Raw genomic sequence first — 25,933 nt, 5'->3', positions numbered from 1 at the left:
CATCAACAAAATTTCATACGTCCAGCTTAGAACGTTTTTGAGTTACCGTGTTCACAGACATATAAAATTCCAGAAACGTGTTCTTCAAATTCAGGGCGGTCTGGAACGTGGAGGTTAGTCAAAAATTCGAGTTAGAATTTTTGACGATTACAGTACTTTCTTTTTACGTACTTCGAATGCGTGAAAGTAGAAAATTGAATTGTTTCAGCTCAATTATTTTCTACTTTTTAGTTTTAATTTATAATTGATTATTAAAAATTTTATGAAATCTGAGACTCAATTCCTTCTCAAATTCATTACTTGGTGACCTCTCATCTATAGCAACAGAATTTAATTACATTAATCGATTAAATAATAATTAAGTTCTAAATATATTAAAATAGCGTATTATCATCGAAAACACACAACAATTATAAAATTTCGGAGCTCTAGCATATCCGGAAGTGAGTGAAAAAATAATAAAATCCCATTTTTACACACATGAAGTAAGTCAAGTTAAAAAATTTCACGTATAAAAAATATGAGCCCATAAAATTTATTGCTCTGTCGTCAGAAAAGAAAAGACGATCAGTTCACAAATATATATTCAAATTTAAATTTTCAATCAGTAATGAGTTAGATTCAACCTGAATTTCAAAACCTTTCTAATGCGCCTTAGTATTTTTTATACCACTGCTTTTAAAATAACTTGTTTTAAGCACAAAAAGTTTCAATTTTGTTTCTTTTTATTTCATTGGGTGAACACATTTTTGGCAATATTTCTTTCGGTTACTAAATTTATACTACTTCATCTCTATGTCAACAAACATCAGTTGACACTCATGGACACGAAACATTTTGTTTCATCTGAATGGCAAAAATAAAATAATTCATAAAAAGGAAATCAATCAATTTACTGAAATTTGGTCTGAAATATTATGTCAGTTTATTTAAATTGGCTTACCATACACAATACAGAGATGTAAATTTCTATGACTTGCATTATATCTTCTTAAATTAATTTGCAAAAAAATTAATTAATAAGAATGACTTATAACAAGTTTGCCAAAATTAGGAAAATAATCTTTATTATTTTCAACTAAGCAATCAATTTTAATTAATTGGTCTTAGCTAAAGAAATAATTTAAAATTATTTGAATTATGTTTACTTATTCCTTACATTTGTTAATATAAATTTACCTAACTGTGACTGAAGAATATAGACTGGACAATGTAAGATTAAACGCGCAATTTTATAATTCATCGTTATAACAAATATGAAAAAAAAAAAAAAAAAATCGGCTGACAATCAAAGTTATACATTCCCAGGGGTGTTTGTGCTCCGGGGAAACCCCGGAATTCCGGGGATTTTGAACTTCGATACCCGGAAATTCCGGGGATCGTCGTTCAAAAGGAAGTAGGAATAATAATGAATTATTTATTTTGATCTGGGTAATTTTGTTTGCTTTGAAAGCAGAAAACGCAAGGTCAGTGTGTGTGGTGAAAACTTTTCCTTTCTTTCTCCAAAGGCAGTGATAATGCGTGAAAAGGGGGAAAAAACTTCTTTTTTGTTCTTTCCTTATTGCGAGTTATGACTCATTCCCCCGGTTCTCGGACATTCTCTTCTGAATTCTTTTCGGCAAGTAGGCGCGGCAGAAAAAAAAGGGAGAGACTTCGTTCGACCAGATGTGCGATCACGTGACCTGGGTTCAAAGGTCTTAATTTTGCAAAATTAATGGTTATTAATTTTGCAAAAAAAGTAATTCATCGGACTTTTATAATTAGGTCATTCAATACTTCATAATCGTAATTTTTCATTTCTCCCCCCCCCCTTCTCGAAACTCCAAAATGTCGGTAGTAAGTCCGTAAAAGTTTCAGCGGATTTTTTGGGGTCCCACAAACACCCCTGCATTCCTTCAGTATTTTGTTTTCTCTGTGTTGAATGAAGCAATGCTGTGCCTGTTTTGAATATTATCTTGAATTAAATTATGCTTGTTTATTTAGGCTGTTTTTATTAAATTTAAATGAGAATTTTATATTTCTTCGTCCATTTGCAACCATATAATTGTTAATAACAAATTGATTAACATTAATGTGTTATCATCCATATAATTGTTAATCATGTACTTTTTTGTGTGTATAGAATAAAAATAATGTTGCATACAATTTAGTTAAACAAAAATGAAATTCATTTAATTTAGTTTTTGATTAAACTGATATATTTGATTTAATTGGGTTTTATTGATTTCTCTTCTAAACTTAAATCATGAGCTACGGACTGCTGAATATATTTATTTTTGAATCTTTTACTTTCTTGCCTCTCTCACCTGTCTACGAAATGCGTCTAATGTCTTTCTTTCTACCAATCACAGAAAGACAAGGAAAGAAAAAAAATTTTTTTTTGAAATATGGAAGCTAATGGCATTTTAAAAACTGACATTATTCTTCAAACTTAATAGTGCTTTTATATACTTTTTCATTCTATTTGCATGACCGTAGTTAAACAATTATCTCAAATTTAATCAATTAGCCAAAATTTTAAGACAATAATTTAAAAGATGTTTGCTTTCGATTTAGACATTAAAATTCTTTCTAAAAAATGATCTTAGAAATATTAAATGGCAAAAGTATATAATACTAAACTTTTTTGTGGTCTTAGGATTAATAGAATTTGATGAGCAAATGAAAACTGGATTAAAAACAGAATCTTGAAATTTGAAAATTAATAACAGTTAAGATACAGGAGTAGTTTAAATATCATATCAGGAACACGAAAGAGCAGCTGTAAATTGTTAAACGCATTTATTTTCTTTGGCAACCAAAACTTGAAAAAAAAAAAAAAAAAAAAAAAAAACCAGATAAGACAAAACTTTTGGAAATATGAAAATTAATAATAGCTTTGAAATCGAGACTTATTGTTAAGACCAAAGCAGGTGGCGCGCTTAGACGTTTTTCGATCAATACTGCCGCAGAGAGAGGTAGGCCGCATGCAGTATAGGAACTGATGGTAGACGAAAATAGGCGCTCAACCCCTTCAGAGCATCATGAGCGATCATGGCCCGATAAAAACAGACTTAGGAGTCGGCACGGCAGCTGATGGAGATATCCGATTCGCCGGAGAAACAAGCCGGTCTAAGATCTATGAAGAAAAGAAACAGAATAAAAAGCTTGTCCGATTGCTGACAGTTCTGGCTTATGTGTTTTCCGTATCACTGGCTGCTATAGTACTGTCTCTGTACTATGTTTTCCTCTGGAATCCAAACATGCAAGGCAACAGAACCGAAAGTACTCAAGCAACTTCCCAGGTGCTGCAAACTTCCGTGGCTATATCAACACTGACATCAACTCAGAGTATAGCTGCTCCAGAAGAAGTCACCAAAAGCAATAAAAGGTATTTCCGGAATGGTCGAAGAGCTGAGCACCATCTTCCAAATCCAAATGCTATCTGAAAATTTATGTGACTGCTTTTGATTACTCTTCCATTTGGGACCGAATTCGAGCTAATTATGGTAGAATTTCTTTTGCATAATTCTCAATTTGATTCTATTTAGTGATTCGAATTTTCTTTGTGTCATCTAACCATACGTTGATGTATACTGCATTCAGTAGAAATCGGATGAAACGGAATTGTGTCAATGATGATTCTACTGTGAAGCAGCGAAAGGTGGTTATGTGAACATTATGGCCTGTATTTTCACAAAGAAGAGCGCACAAAAATAACGCATAATGTTTTCAAAAATTGGTGTATTTAGATGAATCAATTCATTTAGTTTGCAACACTCGTATTTCAAAAACTGTTACTCATCATAATTGACATTCTACGTGAAATTATCCGATGATTTTCCAAGATTATTTTACTACAACATTTATGCCAAAATGTGTGTGATAGTCAAAACTTTAAACTGAAGTTGTGTCGTATATTAATCGATGAAAATTTTAACATTTTAATAATCTGTGACAAGCTACAAAAATTTGTGATATGAGCTTTAAAATATCTTAGTCAGATTTTACAGAAGGCTATTGTCAAATCACAGCACATGTTTATCGCAAATTGAAACGTACACAAGTAGAAAAACACAGTTCAAATTTACCAATGAAGTGTAAATGCTTCTTTTTATTGAGTATTTTTTAATTATAATTTGTAGCAACTTGCACAAAAAATAGTGTTGTAATGTGTATAACAGAATTTGTCATTATGCTTAAGTAATTTTTGAGAAAAGTCAAAGTATTTTAAAAATCCGTGTTCCATCATCATGTTATAAATTTTCAAGATATAGTCAAAGAAAGTATTTTATTTTATTTTTTATAATGATTATTATTATTATTGTATTCGGCAATTGATGGCATATTTATCCTGACTCAAAGTCTCTTAAGACTTTGGTCTTGCAAATTAAAAATCTATTGGTTTAAGATTTTTATTAATGATGTTACATATAATTTACTAGTAATAAAAATCAAACCAGTGTCCGTTTTGTGAAACATTTAATGAGCCTTAGCAATATGAAATTCTGTGAAAAAACAGAAGTTTAAAGGCTGAATCTTGTATATAAAATTTTGTAGGAAACTTCTTTTGAGTTCCAGAAACAAAAGAAAATTCAAGTACTATCAAAAAGGTAGTTTTATTTTGGTAATTTTAATTACAGATTTTAGATCTTTGTATTTAAGGTGATTTTAATATTTTGTATGTTATATATATAGAGAGAGAGGGAGAGTAATACTGATGAGTTTCATTTTAACGGTAAAAAATATGTTCTTAAAAATTGGATTATTGTCACAATCAAAAGAATTATGTAAAGTATGATAGTAAATAAAATTATTAAAAATTAGTATGAAAGTTCTAAACTCTTAAGTTTTCACTCATTTTTAATAGATTTTGGTGTTATAACCTTATTTTGTATTTTTATGGGATTGAAATGAATATTACTTTTTCAAAAATTTTGAAAAAAGTAAGATAAAACTTAAGGAAAAAATCCCTTTGAATAGAAATTTCTAAAAAATTTGAATTCATTTTTATTTTCTAGTTTTATTCTATCCTGAATATTTTTATATTAAAGCTTATTTCATTTAATTAGTTTTTTTCATATATCTCTATATATGCTGGAGGTATACGGTACTATGAAGTAAAAGAGAAATATTGTATGAGAGCAGTTTAAAGGCTCTATGGCCTTGACATGGTACCTTTCATAAAGTGAATATCTTTGTTAATTAATTAAATAGGATTTTATGCCCTATATCTGAATCACGAAAATACAACAAATAAGTTACATTATTCCAATATAGAAAATATATAGTCATAGTATCATTTACTTCAATTTATAACACAATGCATTTATCGTATAATCAAAAATTTAGCAAACGAATGAATTTTCTAAGATGATTTTCATGTTTGTCTTATACTTCTTTCATGTCTAAACAATAGATAAAAATAACCAGTCAACCCACATGGAAGTTAAAATAAACATCCCGTGTAGGGAAGCTAAACCATTCATCTCTTAACAAAATAATATCTCAACTTCTGATGAATATTTATTGACTCATCTCATATGCTTATGAATAACAAAAAATTGCAAAATGCATTTTGAATATTTTGCCATAACAGAGCATTCAAATATTTTTTCTAATTATAAAATTAATGATTTTTAAGATTTTTATATTAGAAATGAAAGAAAAGTATAACATTTTTTTAACTTAAAAATATTCCCCTCTTAAAATGAAACATTAAAAAAAATAAGTAAATGGAAAAGAAAACATTGAAAGAGGGATTATACTTGGTTAATGTGAAGAAATTTTGCACAGTAAAATTGCTGAAGAGCATTTTTAAATGCACAAATCTGTTGATACGAAAATTGAAACTGTTGAAATAAATAATAATTGTTTATTGTTCATGAAACTTAAAAAAAATGAAAAGAACACATGAAATACTTTCCATTCAAATGTCTAACTCATTATTTTATTACATTTTAATTGTTATATTTTAATAAGACATATAATTATTTATTAACTGATTAATCTGCATTGGTGAATACACATGCAAGGCTATGTGCACGACTCAAGCCAATATCTGTAACAACTTAACATATAAAGAATACAACATAAAAGCATCATTGAATGATATTTCAAAGATATTTTTATATTCCTTAGAATATTTTTAATTTGGTTAATACATCGTTCATTTTTTAGGCATTGGTTCAAATTTGAAGATCCAAACACATCTCTATGTGTAATAATTTTTATTTAAGTTCAGTAAAGATTTCGATGCATATTTTGTTAGTCAAATTTTCGTTAATTTCATTAAGATTTCTAGATTTAACACAGTAAAAATTAAAATATTGACTTATATTTCACATTAATAAATATTTATTCAATAGAAAATGAAGAAAAGTAAAAAAATGTAAATAATTGAATTTTATTAGGTAGGTATAGGTATTTTTTGGAGGCATTTTTTATATAAGTATTTTAATAATTAATCCAACGTATTAGTAATAATGATTTCAGTATTTGTTTTTTATTAAGTTTGGAAATATAACCACGTTCTTAAAAATATACACAGTAGATTTTAATTGCAAGAAAAGTGGGTTTTTTTTATTACTTAGATGTGGTTTTTCAATAATAAATCAAAAAACTTATTCCTTTGTTTTGGAAAGCAAAATATACATATTTAGCTATTTATTTCATCTTGTATAATTTTACAAATGAGTAAAATTTGAAGGAGTATGCGGACACGATGTCTTTATGCTTCTGGACTTCGCTACTATTGTGAAAAGTGATATGGTTCATACAACTCAATTTAAATTTATATTACTTAATTTTATGTTAAATACAATATAATCATTTTTATCAATTCTGAAAAATTTAAAATTTTTGAAATCTTTAAATATTAATCTGTTTGTTATTACAAGAAGGAAAATAGTATTCGTATAGACTTTTTCATTAAAAAAAATATTTGCTTTGCTGGATTACAGGAAACAGCATAAAAATCAAAGATAGATATAATGAGTTATTTCTTACATTTGGCATCTTATAATATTTAATTTATTAAATTAAGGAGAAATTCCCATTTCCTTTTTAATGGCGTGACACAATTTCATTACCTTTCAAAGATCTTTATTTTATTTTTTATCTATGCATTGATTTCCTGGCTTTCAATATCTCGCCAATTGGAGATGATTAATACTTGAAAGTTGACAGCCCTTCATTTTTTATAATTTTAGAAAGGATGTGTACTTCGAATGCTTTTCAAAGGCAAATGACTGACTTTCGTAATTGTAAAGAGAATGGAAAATGAAAACTTCTCTTGGTCAGAGACAACGCAAAGTTGGCAATACCAGGAGAGCTACATAATATTCTTTTCAATAAGATAACCGCCGAATAATCTAATATATTTAAAAGTAATTTGTGAAGAATTAAGTTTTAGACGCCATTACTTGATATTTTATGTAATAAATGCTATTTATATTTAATACGAAAGCTATGTAATTTCACAAACTTTATTCTATATTCCTAAAGCAACTAGAAACTCGTACTGCAGTTTTCTCTATTGATGTAGTTCCCGTGTGAATTTGAGTTATCATTGAATGGAGTCTGAGTCCAGGTCAGCAATCATTGCTAAGGTCAACATTCGAGCCTCAGTAAACATTAAAGCAAATGATTCGTTACAAAAATAATTATCTCACCCTGTTCTGGAAATTCTGTTCTGGGGATTCTGAATGACTGGATCGCCAAAGACAATAATAGGGAATTGTGAACTTCGTTAGCCACAGACCCCATTATGATGGCTTCATACGTCGACTACATGTTGATGGGTGATTCAAGTCTTAATTGACGACGAAGCGTTAAATCGACTTTGAACCATTAATATGCCAGGCAAGGTAACTGAGAATTGCAAAATTTTTTCCTCGTACTCGAGATTACCGAAGGGGGTTTAGAAAGGCTGTTTGATAAATACTTCGAAATTTCCTCACTAAAACACAAATTTACAGTTCTAAAATTTAGAGCCTTTTTTTGGTAATATTTATATTTATTTCAAACACTGCTGAAATATAATGATTAAAAATATAATTCTAAATGAGTGATTATTAATTTGTAAGGATTCTCTGAAATTTAGAAAAAAAAATTAGTATCTAGTATTGGTTCATTAATTCCTTTTTCACAAGATCTTTAGTACCTGGGATAATGCTGAACAAATAAACAGCACTCTATTCACATAAGAATTAAAAAAAAATACAAATACAAAAAGATTTTCAATTCAAAAAAAGAAACAGAAAAGAAGACGAAGAGAATAAATCTATGAAATTCTATCAAATATTCTTTACCAATCAAGAAAGTTGCTTTGAACCTTATTTAAAAATAGGAATGGTATGAAAATGAAAGGTGAAAATTTTAATTTGAAATGAAAAATCTAGTATCATTAAAGTGAATTTTATATTGCCAGGTTTTGTTTTCCTGTCTTCGTAGTTGCTAGCTATGTAATTTCATTTTATTTCTTCGCTCCTCACACGGCAATAAATAAAAAAAGATTAAACACATATTTCACGTTAAGTATTTCTCTGATTTATTTAATAACAAACTATTAGATTTCCATTTTGGTTTCTTTTCTGGATTTTAATGCCAGATTCCGATTAATATTAATATAATTTATTTTTTCAGTTCCAGTTTTAAACAATTTTTCTGTATCTCAACAATTATGTGTTGTTTATTTCAAAAGAATGGCATGGTAGGACAGAACTAAAAAGTGAAAACACTTCAGACCATCTTTCCGAAAGAATTTTCAAATTATTCTGAAACTGTAAAGTAATATCTGAATGAATCTGTTCTTGCTTATTATCTTCTAATGAATCTCAATAATATCTAAATACCATAATTCAGAAATATGAATATCATATTAAAGCAAAGAAAATGAATTCAATATATTCGCGAATAAATTATTTCTAATTTAAATTGCGAATTTAACTACTAGATGTCCAACACTAATTCCACAAAGTTTAAGAGTTAAAATATAAATAAGTTTTCAATTCAATATAACAAACTATTCTGAAAATTTCTACTAACATTAAAAAAATATCGATGTTGAAGAAAATATAAAATTCAGTAATTATTCAGATGCTAGAATACCTTTTGCATTCCATTCCTCTCGTGTTACCACATCATTTAGTTTTCAAGCAAAATCATAAATTCTCATCAAAGAAAGCACAAATTAAAAATATGATTCACAGATCCGACAGATTAAAAATATAATTAAATCTTGGAGCTTCTTTCTTCTAAACAAACAAAGCATCATACTTCCTTTCGATCCCGATTAAAATTTAAAAATATCGATTACTTATAAAATATAAATAAAAATGTTCACAGTCTTAATCACAAATAAAATATAAAAATCTTTCTTTGGTTTCTCTTCGAATTTTAGGAGTCACAGTTTCATGGAAACAATCTTGAGATCTTTTCTTGGTTTAATAACAATTTCTTATAAATTATGATTATTGCGGGTTCGAAATCTGATTCTTTTTAAAGATTCGCCATGCATGAAGGCTTGGTGCACGTTACCATGGCTATAATTAAAAATGGTTTTAGAAAATAACATAAACAATTTTTGAGATTTTTTTTTTTTCAAAATTCGATTTCACTAAGACACTTGTCATATATGCAAGCTTATAGCTTGTTACCATTTCTATAATCAAGAATGTTGTAAAATGTCGTAGAAGTAATCTTTGAGATCTTTTCTTGTTAAAATCGCAACTGCTTATAAATCAAAATTATTGCGGTTCGAAATTCGATTCCATTTAACGATCCACCAACAGCTTATTAAAGCTTAATACAAATTAAATCCGTTACATGCAAATTATTATTACTATAATTTAAAATGATTTGATAAAGTCACGGAAATCAGAGAAAAAGAACATGTCAATCAATCAACGAATGGTAATTCTTTGGATCTTAAGAGGGCATAAAAATTATTTCTTCTCGATAAGAGTCTGAAGTTATCCCAGGAAAGATTCAAAATTACGAAATCAAAAAATAACACTGACAAAGACAAATTTGAATAATTATAAATTATTTTTATTGATTTCAGTCAAGAACGAATTTTGAACAGCACTTAAGTACAACAGGACCGCGGTGGCCTGGTGGTAAAATTTTCGGTGTCGGAACCGGAAGTTTCGACACCCGATTCCCCTAAAGAACCGCCTTGCAAGTGGGTCATGTGTACGTTAAATCTGTCGGGGCTAAATTTCCTCCCGCTGTTTGGAACGGAAGCTAGTAGAGGAGCAGGTGTCATCCTCGTCATCTGTCAACGAATCAAAATTACGAGATCAGTCCCAAAATATTCCTCGTGTGCTTTAAAACCGGACATAAATATAGCTTAACTAAACATTCTTTATAAGTGACTTCTCTTTATAAATGGCATTTTTATGTGGAAGCATAAGAAACAGTCGAGGGGATAATACTTCCAATATTTAGTTGCTAATTGGTCATTAATTTTAAGTGACGTCAAAAGACTAAAGAAAACTTCTCAAAATGACCCATTAGTGGAAAATTTATAGCGAAAAAAGAAAAAGAAGTAATCGTGACTGAGAACCTTTCAAAACTTTAGAAAACCGTGTTCTTTTTTTACATTGGAATAAAGGTTGAGAATTAGGATGAAACTAGTTTAAGTCAAATAAGCAGCTTGTTGTAAATTATATTTTTATGAGCAGGAAAGCAGACATCCTGATAAACTTTGGATAGAAAATAGTTTGGATGAAACCAAAAAAAATTATCTCATTATCTCATTTCCTAACATTATTTTCCTGTCGAATCTTTTAAAAGCATCTGAGAAGACAAGTGATTTTACTAAAATGTAAAATCATATATTTGATTTATATTTTTAAGATGCTATATATTCAGTATTCTAAATTTTTCTCAGTAGTGAAATATTGATAAAAATTTGATTTAATACTGACATTAATGCAACTTTTTGTTTTAAACAAAAATTTAAAAAAAAGAGCCTCGACAAAATTATTTATTATGTATTAATATAAAAAAAATTAAGCATTTTTTTTTACAATGGGATACATATGCAAAATCTCAGATTTACAAATTAGCTATATAAATTCATAACACTTATTACATTTCCTCACCCTTCGTTTAAGCTTCCGTTTCTCTCTCTCTCTCTCTCTTTTATCTATTTCCCATTCCTTACGACATTTTTTGTTGGTCTATTCAGATAAATATTAAAAGGTAATTAATGTAAATGGTTTACCAGTGATTTATACTTCCCTCAATTTACATACTATTCCTCAGGTCCCTTGAAAAGTGTAATAGAGGAGAAATACTATATTTGACGTTTTAAAAGTTACTCATTGTAATTTAAAGCCAAGATCCCACTATTACCTTAATCCGCCTCTTCCTTTTCAAAGTTTTATCTACTAGCGCAGAATAATGAGTTACACCCATGATTGATCAGTGAAGCGAAAATACGACGACAATACAAACAGTAACGAGTCAGACTCATGCATGTGTCACGACACTTTGCATGTAAGTTAGCGTCACTAGCGCTGTGTGTGTAGCGATTGATTTTATACTTTGTTATCTTTCCATATCATTACAAAATAATTTATCTTGTGCTAAGAATAAGTAAGCTTAACAATAATTTAGAAGATTATAGTCATTGTGGCAGTGATGATTTTAGTTTTTTGAAGAGACGTAACAAACATTTTAGCGTTTATCTATTGAAGATTTTGTGATGATATTGGAAATTTAACTGATACATCAACGAGTGAAAAGAATTCTAATGATTGAAACTGGATTCCTGCCGATAATAATCCAAAAAGTTTTATTTTCTCAGAAATACAAGGTGTAAGCTCTTCATTTTGACAAAAATTAGGGTATAGTCCAAGTGTTATGGATATATTCAACCTAATATTTCCAGATGATTATTGGAATGCAATAGCTGTTGAAACTAATTTTATGCAGCATAGATATTAGATAGCAAAAATTATAAAAAGAAAAAAAAAATATGTTGATGTTTGGAAGAATACAACTGCAAGTGGACTTAAAATATATTCCGCCTTGTGTTTACTAATGTCTCAAGTAAAAAAAAAAAACTAATATTAGTTTTAAAAAAACCCTAATATTTCCAGATGATTATTGGAATGCAATAGCTGTTGAAACTAATTTTATGCAGTACATATAATAGATAGCAAAATTTATAAAAAGAAAAAATATTTTGATGTTTGGGAGAATACAACTGCTAATGAACTTAAAATATATTCCGCCTTGTATTTACTAATGTCTCAAGTAAAAAAAAAAAAAAAAAAAAAAAAAAAAAAAACGAAAATACGCAAATATTGGTCAGAAAGAAAGATAATTTATATTCATTCATATAAAGAAACAATGCCGAACAAAAGATTTGAGCTTATAATTTGATATTTATATTTTGCCACAATGAAGAACAAGACAGTGAAAATCGGATTTTTAAGACCAGAAATACTGTCAAAAATATGAATACATCTCTTTCAGGAGCATATATAATCAGGAGAGCGATGTAATTTTAGATGCATATACATGTGTTTATGCGCAAGGTGAATTAATAGTTGATAAATAAATATTAATATGCTATATTTCTTATATTCATCATTTTTTCCTATGTATTATTATCTGTCTGTCCATACAAATTCTTCTAATCAGGTTTCAAGTGTTTTTTGAATGATTCGTCACTATACCGTCATAAAATTATTCAATACATCTTGTCCATAATATGCGCAAAATTAATAACGCTTGAATGGGTTAAAAGTTTAAATTTATATATTTTAATTCGCGCTGTATGTCAGGATATTAATGTCCATATCTGAATACGAAGATTGTGGATTTTGTATTATGCTGAAAACTCACCTTGTGTTTTGATCCTGTTCACATCACTTTTTTTTGCTGGAGGGAAAACCCACACCAATCAAATCTACCCAAAAGGGTGTAAGGCCATGGCAAAGAGGTGGAGAACAGAAGTCACCCACTGACAGGCCGACGACTGACTTTTTCCAAGTTATTGTCCGAGACAATTATTTTTCTGTTAATTTTTTATTTTCTAAGTTAATTATCCTGTATTCTAATTTAATAATTTTTTAATTAACTCTATTGTGAATGAAATGCCTTTAAGTTGATATAGCATGAAAGTTCTAGTTTGCAGTTGTTGTTGTTGTTTCTTATGGCACTTGCCATGGACAAGCCCGCTGTTACGAAGACAGCGATTTTAAGCCGGTGGGGGAGCGTCTCTTGTTTTTATAGTAGCGCCAACTAGGGCCAAGAGTACGACTTAGCTACTCATTCGCTTGCCCAACACCTTTTTACAGGGGGGCACATTCACACATCTCACAGATAGAACAACGGAAGAACAACCATGCCCAAACCCAGAACACCCAGATCACGGGGAAGACGCGCTACTCCTATGCCAGGACGCCGGCTAAGTTCTAGTTTAATTTATTAACCCTTTGCACTCGGATGTCTCCTCTCGGGCACCAATCAAGACGGTGCATCACTTCACATTTTATTTTTTTCATTCTTAAAAATTTAGATTGTTAAAAATATCTACGGAATGGTAAGAAGACGTAGATTAATTTTTCAGGAAAATTCAACTTAAAACTATTATATATATTTACTTTCCGAGCAATAAGCAAATCTTTGTATTAGGTGAATAATTATGCGTCGAATTACTTTTCTGAGTGCAAAGGCTTAATGTCCCATTCGGAAACAGCCCTTGAAAATAGAAGAAAAAATGTCAGATGACGAGGTTGATCACCGAATTGGTATTCCCCTTTCCAAAAGTCCTCACCACACCAGCGGAAGAATGTTGGGCCAACCACCGGTGAATCATGAAAGCCTAAAGAATGAGTTATCGGCCCAATTATTTCACTCATCTGATTAAAATGCCATAATTCATCAGATTGTGAGACTTTTGCAGTTTATAATTCATTAATAAAATTTTACTTAAATAGGTGCATAAAGTCTAACCTCTATGATAACTTTGACTTTCTATTAAAACCAAATAAATCTTTATTAATCATAAATGATTTAATATACATTGTCATTCGCTTTTCATTGTACAACTTTAAGCAATAAATAAACAGCTATGTCTCTTAAAGGAAACTTGCATGAAATAACAAAACATTTATTCAATATTTGTTAAAAAGGAAATACAAGAATCAATAATTACTTACATGTGGATGAAATGCCACTATTCTTGATCATTCGTATAGAGAACAGATAGAATGACTAGATTTTCTAAATTTAAATTCGGAACATCTGAAATTTAGGTTAGTGATGCCTAACTTAGGGGAAGTATGAAGAAAATGGGACAATTTTTTTAAAAAAAAATATGTACATATATAAAATAAGACTCATAGATAATGAAAGAATCAATTATTAAATTTTCTTTAAAGCAGAAAAAGATAAAGAGGCATAAAGTATATATTTTACTATTTAATTCAAATGTGGGACACTTTTTCAGTGCAGGACAAAAAGTCGAAAATCAGAACTACCCCTGCTATCCATGTCTTTTAGTTACTTTAGAACTACAGCAAAAATTGGAAAGGGGTTTTTTCTTTACTTTTACTTAAAGTAATTGTTTATTCAGATAGTTTTAAAAATAAAATCTAATTCGTCTATTTTAATATGAGTTATTTATAATAAATGCAATACGGAACACATTTTCAAGTCGAAACAAATAGTCAAAATATGGGACGATAAGTCCTTTTGTCGGTGACAAATTTTTAGACCAAAACTGACCGAAGATAGTAAAAGATATAAAAATATATAATATGATGCTCTTTCACTTTTACTGTATGAATCTTCAATGTAGTGTTGGGTAAACTTCTGTCAGCGTAGCAGTGTAGAGGTTCTCTTTGATCCGTAACAAATTTCAAAATAATAATTACAATAAGAGAATAATCAATACATTCCAATTCCAACCAGATTATAAGATCCTTGCAGTTACAACTTCAGTCATCGTATTTGCAATTGAAATTTTTTAAATAATATTTTTGAGTACTTATTAAGTTTTATAATCAATCATATTATCTCGCCCAACTTCTTTCTGCTTTTTACATCATTTCCGTAATTAGTTTCTCATCTCAGTTACATCCGTGTTCAAAAAATAACTGAAACAAAAAAAAATCTATTTTTTGAATGATGAATTCAAATATTTAGCATAATATTCTATAAATATTTTGATCGTAGAAAAGTCAAAACTTGAATCATAAAATATTTATTATATTTAAGGAAAGAGTTACATATAACTAACGCATTATGAGGAATTTTGCGAAATGTAGTTACAATTTCATTCGTTTTGTATTAATATTAAAGAATTTTTCAAATGATGTTTTTGTTGAATTTTATTATAAATTATACTGGCCGAACAAAAATATTCTTTTTCTTTCTTTTCTCGCATCTTCTCTTAAAACAATTTTTACAGTCTTGCTCTAATCGTATTAAAAAAATAATTGAAACAAAAGAAATTTCCTACCTTCTGGATAGTGAGTTCAGATATTTAGTAAAATATTCCATAAATAATTTGGTTGTAGGAAAGCCAAGAAATGAATCATAAAATATTTATTGAATTTAAAGAACTATCATTTTCATATTTTTATATGCAATGCAACGAATTGTATTTTTGATAATTGTTCTTATGAACAAGTGAGATATAAAAATTCAATTTAAAATCAAGAAATATGAATCTTAATTAATTTATCTTCTCAATTTTTAAATTTCTTGCGTTTACAAAAACTAACTATAACAAAACTTATCCACTTCCTGGATGGCGAGTTCATCATAAGTGTTTACATTTCATCTAGTATGAATCAATGTCGAGAAGAATACTTCAGAGTCATTAAGAGCAGAAGAAAATGAGTAAAGTTGAGGTCAATGTTAATCAGGGGACAAAAAGATCACGATATCCTTCAGGGCTGATCCTAAATTAGGACGAGGGGTAGAAAAGCATATAAGAACATGGAACACTTTGAAACTAGCTTTGTTTTTAAATATCTTAATCTTGTTCTATCAAATAACACAATTCCGCTTTCGAAATGGGATCCAAGACAGCAACTGTACTTCCTATTTTGTTTATTTTATGGGTAAGTTTGGTTTGGAGTTTGTCCCTGTATCCTGCTAGCTGTCCTGAGCCTGAAGTCATGGAGAATTTTGACATTGAAACGGTAAGATGATCCTTCGAAATCTGTTTCTGTTTTTATTATTCTCATTATTTTGCAGTTATATTATTTAAATCTCTCACTGCGAGTTATGTTTAATTGTTTTTATATGCAATGCTTGCCAGTAGATCCATATACTTTTGCATCGAAGCAAGTTTCGAGTTGTTTACATGAAATTCTATAATAATGTTATATAATTCCTTTTACATTTATTTTAATAATACAACCAATGGAATGATATGGAATAGTTGAAATTTCTACACTTCCCGAGGCAAAAGAGTTATCGAAGCATCGGCCATCTACTTTCTGATAATATATTAAAATGATTTCACAGTTAATAATGAATTAATATTGATGTTTTTTCCTATTAGAAAGTGAGGAAATGCTGATGTATATTTAAAAAAATGTATGAGTTGGTGATAGCGTTTAAATTGATGAATAACATTTAAATTCATTTCAATTTGTTGGAATCAATTTTGCCAATCATATTCTAAAATGTAATAAAACAAAGATGCATGTGTTTAAAATATGTGCATTTTAATCTTTTAATTGGCAAATGGTAAAAAGTTGTAAAAATTTTTTGGATGCGCCTACTAAGTAAGTAGGGTGTGTATAATATATTTGTGTTTTTTGACATTTATTTTAATTAGTTATAAAAATGCAAAACATTGCTTGTAATATTTCCCCACGTAATATGACATTGAATATTTATTAAGTAAATTCTATTCTTTAACGTGAAATGCCTGGAAAAAGTTTCTATTAGGCATAAAACAAAAAGCCAAATTCCATTTTGAACATCTGTCCAGTGCGAAACCCGTTGGGCAGTATCGACATCTACTTTTAGGCCAATGTTTGGACAAGTGATCCTAACTGTCAAATCTTGCATCTTGCTCTGGAATCGAATTGCTTCCCTTTTTTCTTCTACGGTTGTTGTAAAGACATGGCCAGTCTGCCTGTTATTGTCTTGCCCTCAGTCATCAAAGCATTAGTAATACTGTACCTAAAAGTTTTCATTAATGCCTTTTTATCATTAGTCCCTCTCCTATAGAATTACTAGGAGTTTAATGTGCATAAGTTCAGAACACAACCAAACAGGCATAAATACACGTTTGCATAAGACACGTGTTGCTTTTGAGCAACCGTGCCAAATAAAGGATTAAGTTAAATATCGAGTCTGTTTTTCTTTTCTTTTATTTTTACAGAATTGCTCACTCATGTACTTAGGAAAAGAAGATAATAAGTTGTGTTATAAAAATGTTAATACGCTGGCTTAATGGAAAAGCAATCTATTTGAATTCTTAAAGCATTTATGACTTCATTGATTTTTTTTTCTTACTTATATTGCTTTCTTATTAAACAGTCTTTCTCTATCAATGGAAATATCTCATTTGTACATTTTAATGAAAATCTGTAAGAGTTCTTCCAGTTTAAACAAAATATCAGTCTTCTTTTTATTATGTTAATTAATTTGAATTTATGCTTTGTTGTATCTAATGAGTTAGTGATACTTTTTGAGAGAAATAATTCTCAAATTTTCAACGCCTGTGATTTGTCATCATACTGTAGAACAGGTAGATTTTCTCACATTTAATACAAATGAATAATACATTTTGCGAAATAATAATAATGAGTATCTTTTTTCGAGTTTAATATTTAACGAAAATTCACACCTTAAAATCTGAACAACTTCGAAGCTCAAAACGTAATAAACTTGCTCTATATTTTCTTTTTATTTTTCGTAGAATACTTTAATGATAGAGATGACCTTGAAGATTTCTTCCTTTAGGGTTGATTGACCTATTTTGCTTTACTGATGAAGATAGCTTGCTCAAAAAGCAGAGAAATTAGTTTTATGAGAAAAAATTAGCTCGACGCATCAAAGTTTCTTCTCAACTTTCTTATCTGTTGTAATTATATTTATTTAATCTTTCAAAATTTGTTCAATATTTTATTAACTGTAATTATTAATCAATAGTTTTTATATCTTATTATAAATTCAAAGCATACAGTAATGAATTTATAATATTTTTCAAATACTATTAAGCTGCGTTTACACCAGAATAGCACACACTTTTGACAACAAATATCGACGACATTTCGGTAAAAACACTAATTTTGTAGTTGACAACACATGTCATAAAAATATTAAGCATGTATGCAATACAAATTTTCTTTTCTACCAAAAGGCATTAAAGATCAAAGAACCGCAACATTTGTCGTTGACAAATGTTACAGTTCTTTTTCGGTTGGTTTTGCCTTTCTACTCTCTCCGCTCGTGACATCTCTCGGAGGTCACGCTCCGCCACCCTCCTAGAGCTTACAATAGATTACCTCTTTCCGCTAACTGCCTCACTCTGCTTTCCGCTAACTGCCTCATTCTGCCTTTCCTTTTCATCAAGAAAATATATTTTACTTTTTTTTCTTTTTTTTTTATGAGTTTGAAAAATTTCGTTATGAAATTGCAGCGCTCAAGATGGAAGATTTTGACAATTTCGCCTTATTTTTATCAACTTATTTTAGCTAACTTAGATTATTTGATTAATTGTTTTTATTTAAACACATTTATTGAGAGTATTTCAGAACTATTTCGGCACTAAAATTTGCATGGTTACAAAACGGCAAGTCCAACAATTGAACCTGAAACCTTCCGTGATTCCGAATTATAATCTGAACTCCATCTATTGATAAAATAAAAATTACAAAATATATTTCTCTCCGTTTTTTTTTTTTTTTTTTTTAATTTTTCGTTATTTTTTTTTGTATTTTTTGCATTAAATAAAAATTATTATCGTCTAATAGGTCTTATGTGAGTTTAAATATCTAGGAGAAGCGTGACACATCAGCTTCTCATTAATAGCTTCCTCGCTTATTTACGATGGAAGGAAGAAAGATAGCACACAACAGCAAGCGAAAGGGAGGGTAAACCTGATAATAGATCAGTTCTTTAGGGTACCCTGGCGTTGTGTATCTTCGACTCATCCCTAGATTTACTTCAGAGGAACAAGACAGCCTGCTAAGTGAGGAAAACTTTGGAGATGTTATTAGTAAGATCGATTAGAAAGGCTCGCGGTTTCATTTTTTGTTGAGGGAGAGCATGGAATCGTACGGTTAGATTTTCATATTTTATATCCAATTTATCAAAGATCTTATTGAAGAAAATTTTATGAAAATGTGTGAACATCATACAAAAAAGACAATGACATTACGAAAATAATACAGGCCTAGGTCTCCAAATATAAGGATTTTTTATATACACCTTCAGAAAAAATGAAATATTTATAAATGCATGTCTATTTAATGTGCATTGTTATTTTCTTCTTCTTTTTTTTTTTGCAGTTTAATGGCCGTTGGTATGAGGTACAAAGAACGTTTGCCTTGGTAGAAGGAGGACTAAAATGCGCAACGACCGTTATCACTGATGCGAACAACACAAGAATGAGAGCAACGTTTCGTCGAAATGGAATCAATATCTTGTAAATAATTACTTTTCAACGTAAAAATAGTGCAATTATATAATATCTTTATTTCACTATAATCTTTGTCACAAAATAACCATAACTATCCTTTTTCATAAAATAGTCATAATTATCCTTTATCACGATAATGAAGCGAATTCACGCAAGGTCAGTCAAATGACAAACGTATCTGCATACGCCATTTAATGTCTGCCTGTGCATTTCCTTATGCTAAGCTACTTTCTTTTTCTTAGTGCTAAATTTCAGTGGATCCCAAATTTAAACTCCACTGTGGGTTTTTAAGCAACTAAGAAATACATATGATTTTCTAAGATTTTGACAAATTAATTTTTAATTAAATTTCATATTCCGTTTAGAGAATTTATTTTAATTTCGATTCATGCATGTCTACTTGATTTTTTTACTTTTGTTATTAATTGACATAAATAATTACATCTTTCGATATCGAAGATTCTGTTACTTGATGTATGAATCAGGTGCATCATAGTACACGAAGACATAAATAAGAGTGTATATTTCATGCATTTAATTGTGTACATTATATTTCTTCAAAAATTTCAAATAAAACAACATGATTTTATAAAAGTGTCATTTCAGTCAATCGGTATTTAAATTTTGCATAAGAATCGTCTCTAATGCAAATTCTATAAGCATGAATATTAATCAAAATTTGTTAGGTTCTGTGTTTTTTAATCTATTGAATACATATAAAATACTTTAGTATATATAAACAATAATATGTGAATAAAAATATAAATTTGTAAATATTTGAAAGAAGATAAATTTATTAAAATATACAAGCATTCAAATATCATTATTTGAATTGAAAGAATCGATAGAATGCTAGTCTGTAGTTAACATTACATACAGAAAATATGAAAGAACCGATTCTATAATGATTTATTAAATAATCAATTTGATATATTTAAAAAATGATATAGTATTTTTCTTCTTTTTCTGTATAAAATTGCGATACTCTGAAAAAGAGAAAAATCTGTTCTAGTGAAGCGATTTTAAAATCATGAAGTTTAAAGTAACAACAACAAAAAATTATTTTTAAATGATACGCATGTATATCCTTTGAAAGAAAATCATTGTTTTCAGGAAAAGAAGAGTAACATTAATGCGTGGGCATCTACATACACCAGATGCTAAAACGCCGGCAAAGCTAGAGCTTGTCATGGGTCCTTGTAAGTACTCAGAATACAAAATCTAAACTTTTAAATTATTTAAAATTCATTTGTGATTTTTGATCACAATGCGATACATTTAGTAGGATTCTTAATATAATACAATGCGTTTATAAATTTTATATCCAATTTAAAATAAATGCTCCTTTTTAAGAATTCGTGACCGAAAGAATTTATAAAAATAACAAGAAAGCTCGATTTGTCTATTTTTAATTTCCCTTTAGAAATTTTAGTTTTCGAAATGTAACTGAAAAATTACTTATTTTTTATATGCTTTTATTTTCTTCATCTTTGAAAAGATGGAACTATGTAATAGATTTTTCAGTTTCTTCTTAATGTTCTGGGGTTTTGAAATTTTGCATATTTACGTATTCTCTATGGAGATACACAATTCTGAACTATAGCTATACACAATTATTAACTATAATCTATAACTATTAGAATTAATATTTTCTAAACTTATTTATCAAGTAATTAATTAATTAAATTAAATTTTGAAATTATATTAGTGGTGACATCTGGTAGCGAATTTGAAAGTAATTGATTTCAAGATTCCATAATGTTTACAATAAAGAACTATAAATTAAAAAATAGAATACTCTAATTATTGCTTTACTTTTACTCAATTTTTAAAAATATATAAGGGATTATAAATTAAATTCTATAATATAGTTAAAAAGTAGATTTATATAGATAATTAAAATAAAAAAAATGCTACTTTTTAGCATAATAGTAAAAGTTTTTTTTTAAAATTATTTTTATGAAATTTATTCATAGAAACAGCAGGTCATAGCTGTCCTGGAAAAGAAAGTAAATTTTCTTCATTTCTTAGAATATTTAAGTTTTTTTTTTTTTCCTTTCCCAACTTTTGTGATTATGAAATTGATGAATGGATCTTTTTGGAAATCAGCAGTAGATTTTAGTTCAGCCAACTAACGAATGCAACATATTTTCTCTTCTAATGAGCCATGAATCAGTAGTTAAATTTCTTTATTTTGTATGTTTAAGGATAATAAATGTTACACAGAGCAAATGCTATCATAATTTTTCACTAATTTTTCTTGTAAATATATTTACAAAGTAACAACTAATTTAAATTCACACAAAATGTGTGGACTCCCTGTAATAATCGAATGACTGTTGAATGCATTTACATTTATGAAATTTGTCTCACAAATAAATATTGTTATTAATACCCTCATTAACTGGTAGTAGAATTTACCTTGTACTAAAATCTTTATCATTGAAATCGTTTGCAGAATTTTTTGAATATGTCATAAATAAATAAATTTATTTATTACCTTGCTGATGGTATTTATTTTCTATAATTTGATTCAAAGGTAATACATTAATATGTTTTTTTTCTAATCACTTTTTTATAGTGTCTCTTTTTCTACGTTATCGAATTATTGACACCAATTATGATGACTATGCTGTTGTGTGGGGATGTTTCGAGTCACCGAAGTATAGCTCAATTCTTGGACACACTGGTATGTATATGTATATGTAAATGTAAATTTGTATGTATATGTAAATTTAATGACGTATTAATTTTTCACTTAAATAACGAAATTAAAATAGACCAAATTCTTTAAAAACCACAAATATGCAAATAAATATTTTTTTAATTCATTTCTGCAAAACGTAAGATTAACTATCTAATTTGTAATAGCATATATATATTTGCAAAAGATGTCTTTCTTTTAATTTATTTACTAAAAGGAAGACATCTGTTATATTTAATTTTTGATAGTATATATCTTTCATATCTTCCTTATTGATTTTAATTTTAATGTATTTTGCTGATCTATATATTCAATCAGCTCCATTAGAGTTCGATTATCGTTCTAAGGAGTAAATAACAAACTATTCAATATGTTATCAGATTACTATTTATTGAGATTAGAAGGTTGGAATTACAAAATAAAATGAATTTTAATTAACAGAAAGGGGAGTTACTTTTATCCTTATAGTGTAGGCTAAGGTGGTATCTGAAGGTATGACGTGTATCATTTAAGCGAAGAAAACTCTTTCAAAGTTAGTGATACATTTCTGCATTTGAAATCTTGCCTACCAAATATAAAAGTTACACTAATATACAGAAATTAAAAATTATATCTTAAATCCAATAGACTCTCAGTCACTTGAAAGACTTCAAACCAGAGAACTATTGGATTAACAAAAGTGAGAGATTAGAGCAGGCTCATTGAAAAACTTGTTTTAATAGAAAATCCTATGTTCTAGTTCACAGAATATTACAAAATACATAAGATTATATTATATGTAATAGATATTACGAAATATAATTCTAAATCTGAGCATCAGCCTGTTATTTATGTCGCACAAAAGTTTCTGATATCCGCATGCAGTGACCCACTCTTTGAAATCTACTCGCCCTGCTGAAAACTCCAGAAGGTTAGATTGGTGCAGTATTGAATTATTGAGAGTTTACTGTACATAGAAGAGGAACACACTACCCAGCATTATCTGTGAACATTCTAGGATTTTCTACTCATCCCTTGAGGAAATAAAATTAGAAATACTCAATGACAAGACACAAGCAGCTGCATTAATATTTGTAAAACATTATGTTTGATTAATCGAACAGATATGGTCAATCAAAATAAGCTGGATAAATAAAAAATACTTGGTAGACCAGATATTCAACAACAGAAATGTTAAGTTCCGATTCCGGATGTTCAGTGTAGTGACTGCCTTTATCTGTTTCGCTGTACTTTACTCTGAAGTTGTTGATCGAGGTGGTATGGTGGCAAAGTATCAAAACTCGATTTTACCAATGAGCCATTCGGCAAATAAATCTGTAAAGTGGAATCATTCTGTCTTTTATATTCACAGAAAGGTATTCTGGCTCAGATGCTGTCCTCTCATTCGATCTAATTCAAATTATCAGGATATTCCCAAATAGTTCTAATATAGCATCAAAATAATTGATAACTGAATTATTGTCCCATCTGTTAAAAAGGTTCAAGTATTAATTTTTAGTGGCAGAAAAGTATAGGAATATATAGTTATGTCTTAATATTAATTTAATTAATCAAACTGAAAGCGCTTCCATACAGAGCTATTTTCATTAAAAAAAAAGTTCTTGACAAGAAGTCCGTGCAAAATTTCTCGTTTACTAGATGAAAATGTCTTTAATGAGAATCGCCTTCCAGCCGCTTTATCACATTGGGCAGCTAATTTAATTTTTAGCTAGAGACTACTTAAAATAGAATTTTTATAACAGACATCCTTGAGTGTAATTCACTGTAAAATTGTTGATCATCTATGAGCAACCATGATGTTATTGTTACATTTTTTGTCATATCCAATCCATAAAACTAAAAAATTCCTATTTTATGATATCGACGACAATTCTCTCTATAAACATTTGACGAATTATTTCGTTTGAAAGACAGAATGTCATTATGTTTACTAATGCAAAAAGAAGAGGTACATCTTTGTAGATGCGATTTTGATCAGTTTAATCTCTATTCATTTTTTTATTATTATTTTGGCTATTCCAAACTTTTTTTCTTAACATAACATTACTTACTATACAAAATTCTTTATTATATCGATCAGTTATCGTAGTTATTATTACTGCATTATATCTCATGAGATCTCATAATTTTCGTAAAATACAATAAATAAAATAATAAACTTTATTTTCGATTCGGTTTCAGAAGATGAATGGTTGTCAGTAATATTAAAATTATCCATTATTAAATCAAATCATGTTTATCAATACTCTTAACAACAGTTTTTGAGCTGATCAGTTATATCAGTGGCGGCTTGAGAAATTCTTATAATATTAACTTTAGCCATTGATCCGAATATTAGGAATCAACGGCTTGATCCGAATATTAGGAATCAACGGCTTGATCCGAATATTAGGAATCAACGGCTTGATCCGAATATTAGGAATCAACGGCTAACCCTAACTTCGCAGTGAGGTTATCACTTGCGTGTTGGTCATTTTATTATTAATTTTGAATAATTTAGTAATTAATCAATTGCTTAATTAAAACAAAATAATGTATTTAAAATATTTTGATTTATAATGCAGAAATTTTTATTCAAAGTTTTTAATCTAATGATTATCATTTTTTAATTTAAATTCAATTTTAAATTAATTTGTTTACTTTCTTCTCCCCACATATTCCTCACACTCATTTATAACGATTCTATTTAATACAGTTTAAAAAAAACGAGAACAGGTTGGGTTGATTCAAAGTTTGATCTCCGAACAGATTCCCAGACCGAACTGTAACATAGGCGAATGCATCATTAATACGTTAACAACAATATTTTTCCATTATCGAAAATAATACATACTTTTCTTAACCTCTACGGTCCTAATGGGCATATACATTCTGGTGATCAGACATCATTCCCTACTGGATAAATAAATCCAACTTTTAGTGGGTTATCGTAGAAAGAGCTATTTTTATATGTTATTTAAAATTTTAATTATGTAAAAGCAGGATATAAAGGGTTAAATAATTAACTAGACATATTTATACAGATTAATAACAAATGTTATTAACAATTTTCTTTATTTTACAGAAAATTTGTGGATTCTGTCCCGGAACAAAACTCTGTCAGAAGATTTCAAAGAAAGGATCTATGGATTTTTAGACAGTAAAGATATCAGCCGAGCTGGGCTAGTAGAGACGAATTTTCAAAATTGCACGGCGTAAAGAGCAATCTCTTTGAGAAGGAGGAAGAAATGTATTCATCATTACCATCCAAATGAGAGTTCAACATAAAGAGGAAAATTATCATACATTATTTAAGAATCATCTCATTTTACCGTTGAAATATTATTACGTTAATCTGTAAGCTTTATAGATATTTATCTTGTGAAACTATACTGATGAAATAAAATGAAAAGTCAAATAAAGAATAAATTATTCTTTAGATTAAGCCCTTTTTATTTGGCCCGAAAGCATAATTTAAAAGGATTGAAATGGCATGTCTTCACTGGAAATTATTGGCAAACTGTTTTAAGTAAAGTTAATATGGAAAATGATTAACATGTTGAAGAGGCTGGCTCAAATCAATACACGTACTCCTTGTATAATATACCGAAGAAATATTAATATGAGGTTGTTGT

General features: G+C 28.8%; 2 protein-coding genes across 2 annotated transcripts in view; both read left to right on the top strand.

Annotated features, from left to right (window-relative positions):
- The window catches only part of LOC129958221 (apolipoprotein D-like), a 35,798-nt gene extending 10,108 nt beyond the window's left edge, over positions 1–25,690 (top strand). Inside the window, exons 2-6 of the mRNA XM_056070505.1 lie at positions 16,079–16,154; positions 19,485–19,621; positions 20,729–20,814; positions 22,197–22,304; positions 25,384–25,690. Coding sequence (XP_055926480.1) covers positions 16,131–16,154; positions 19,485–19,621; positions 20,729–20,814; positions 22,197–22,304; positions 25,384–25,517 — 489 coding nt within the window. The 5' untranslated portion in view covers positions 16,079–16,130 and the 3' untranslated portion in view covers positions 25,518–25,690. The remainder of the gene's footprint in view (positions 1–16,078; positions 16,155–19,484; positions 19,622–20,728; positions 20,815–22,196; positions 22,305–25,383) is intronic.
- LOC129958222 (uncharacterized) lies at positions 2,993–4,757 on the top strand. The gene has a single exon (XM_056070507.1). The coding sequence runs from the start codon at positions 3,024–3,026 to the stop codon at positions 3,426–3,428; it is 405 nt and encodes a 134-aa protein (XP_055926482.1). The 5' UTR covers positions 2,993–3,023; the 3' UTR covers positions 3,429–4,757.
- Positions 25,691–25,933: the final 243 nt, after the last annotated feature.

The sequence above is a fragment of the Argiope bruennichi genome, chromosome X1 (assembly GCF_947563725.1).
Source record: "Argiope bruennichi chromosome X1, qqArgBrue1.1, whole genome shotgun sequence".
In the NCBI taxonomy this organism is placed as follows: domain Eukaryota; kingdom Metazoa; phylum Arthropoda; class Arachnida; order Araneae; family Araneidae; genus Argiope; species Argiope bruennichi.
The sequence above is the reverse complement of the archived record's forward strand: the minus strand, read 5'-3'. Positions and strand labels throughout refer to the sequence as shown.

Excerpts from the sequence above, each read along its gene's own strand:
- LOC129958222 (XM_056070507.1), top strand. The coding sequence starts at position 3,024 with ATGAGCGATCATGGCCCGATAAAAACAGACTTAGGAGTCGGCACGGCA.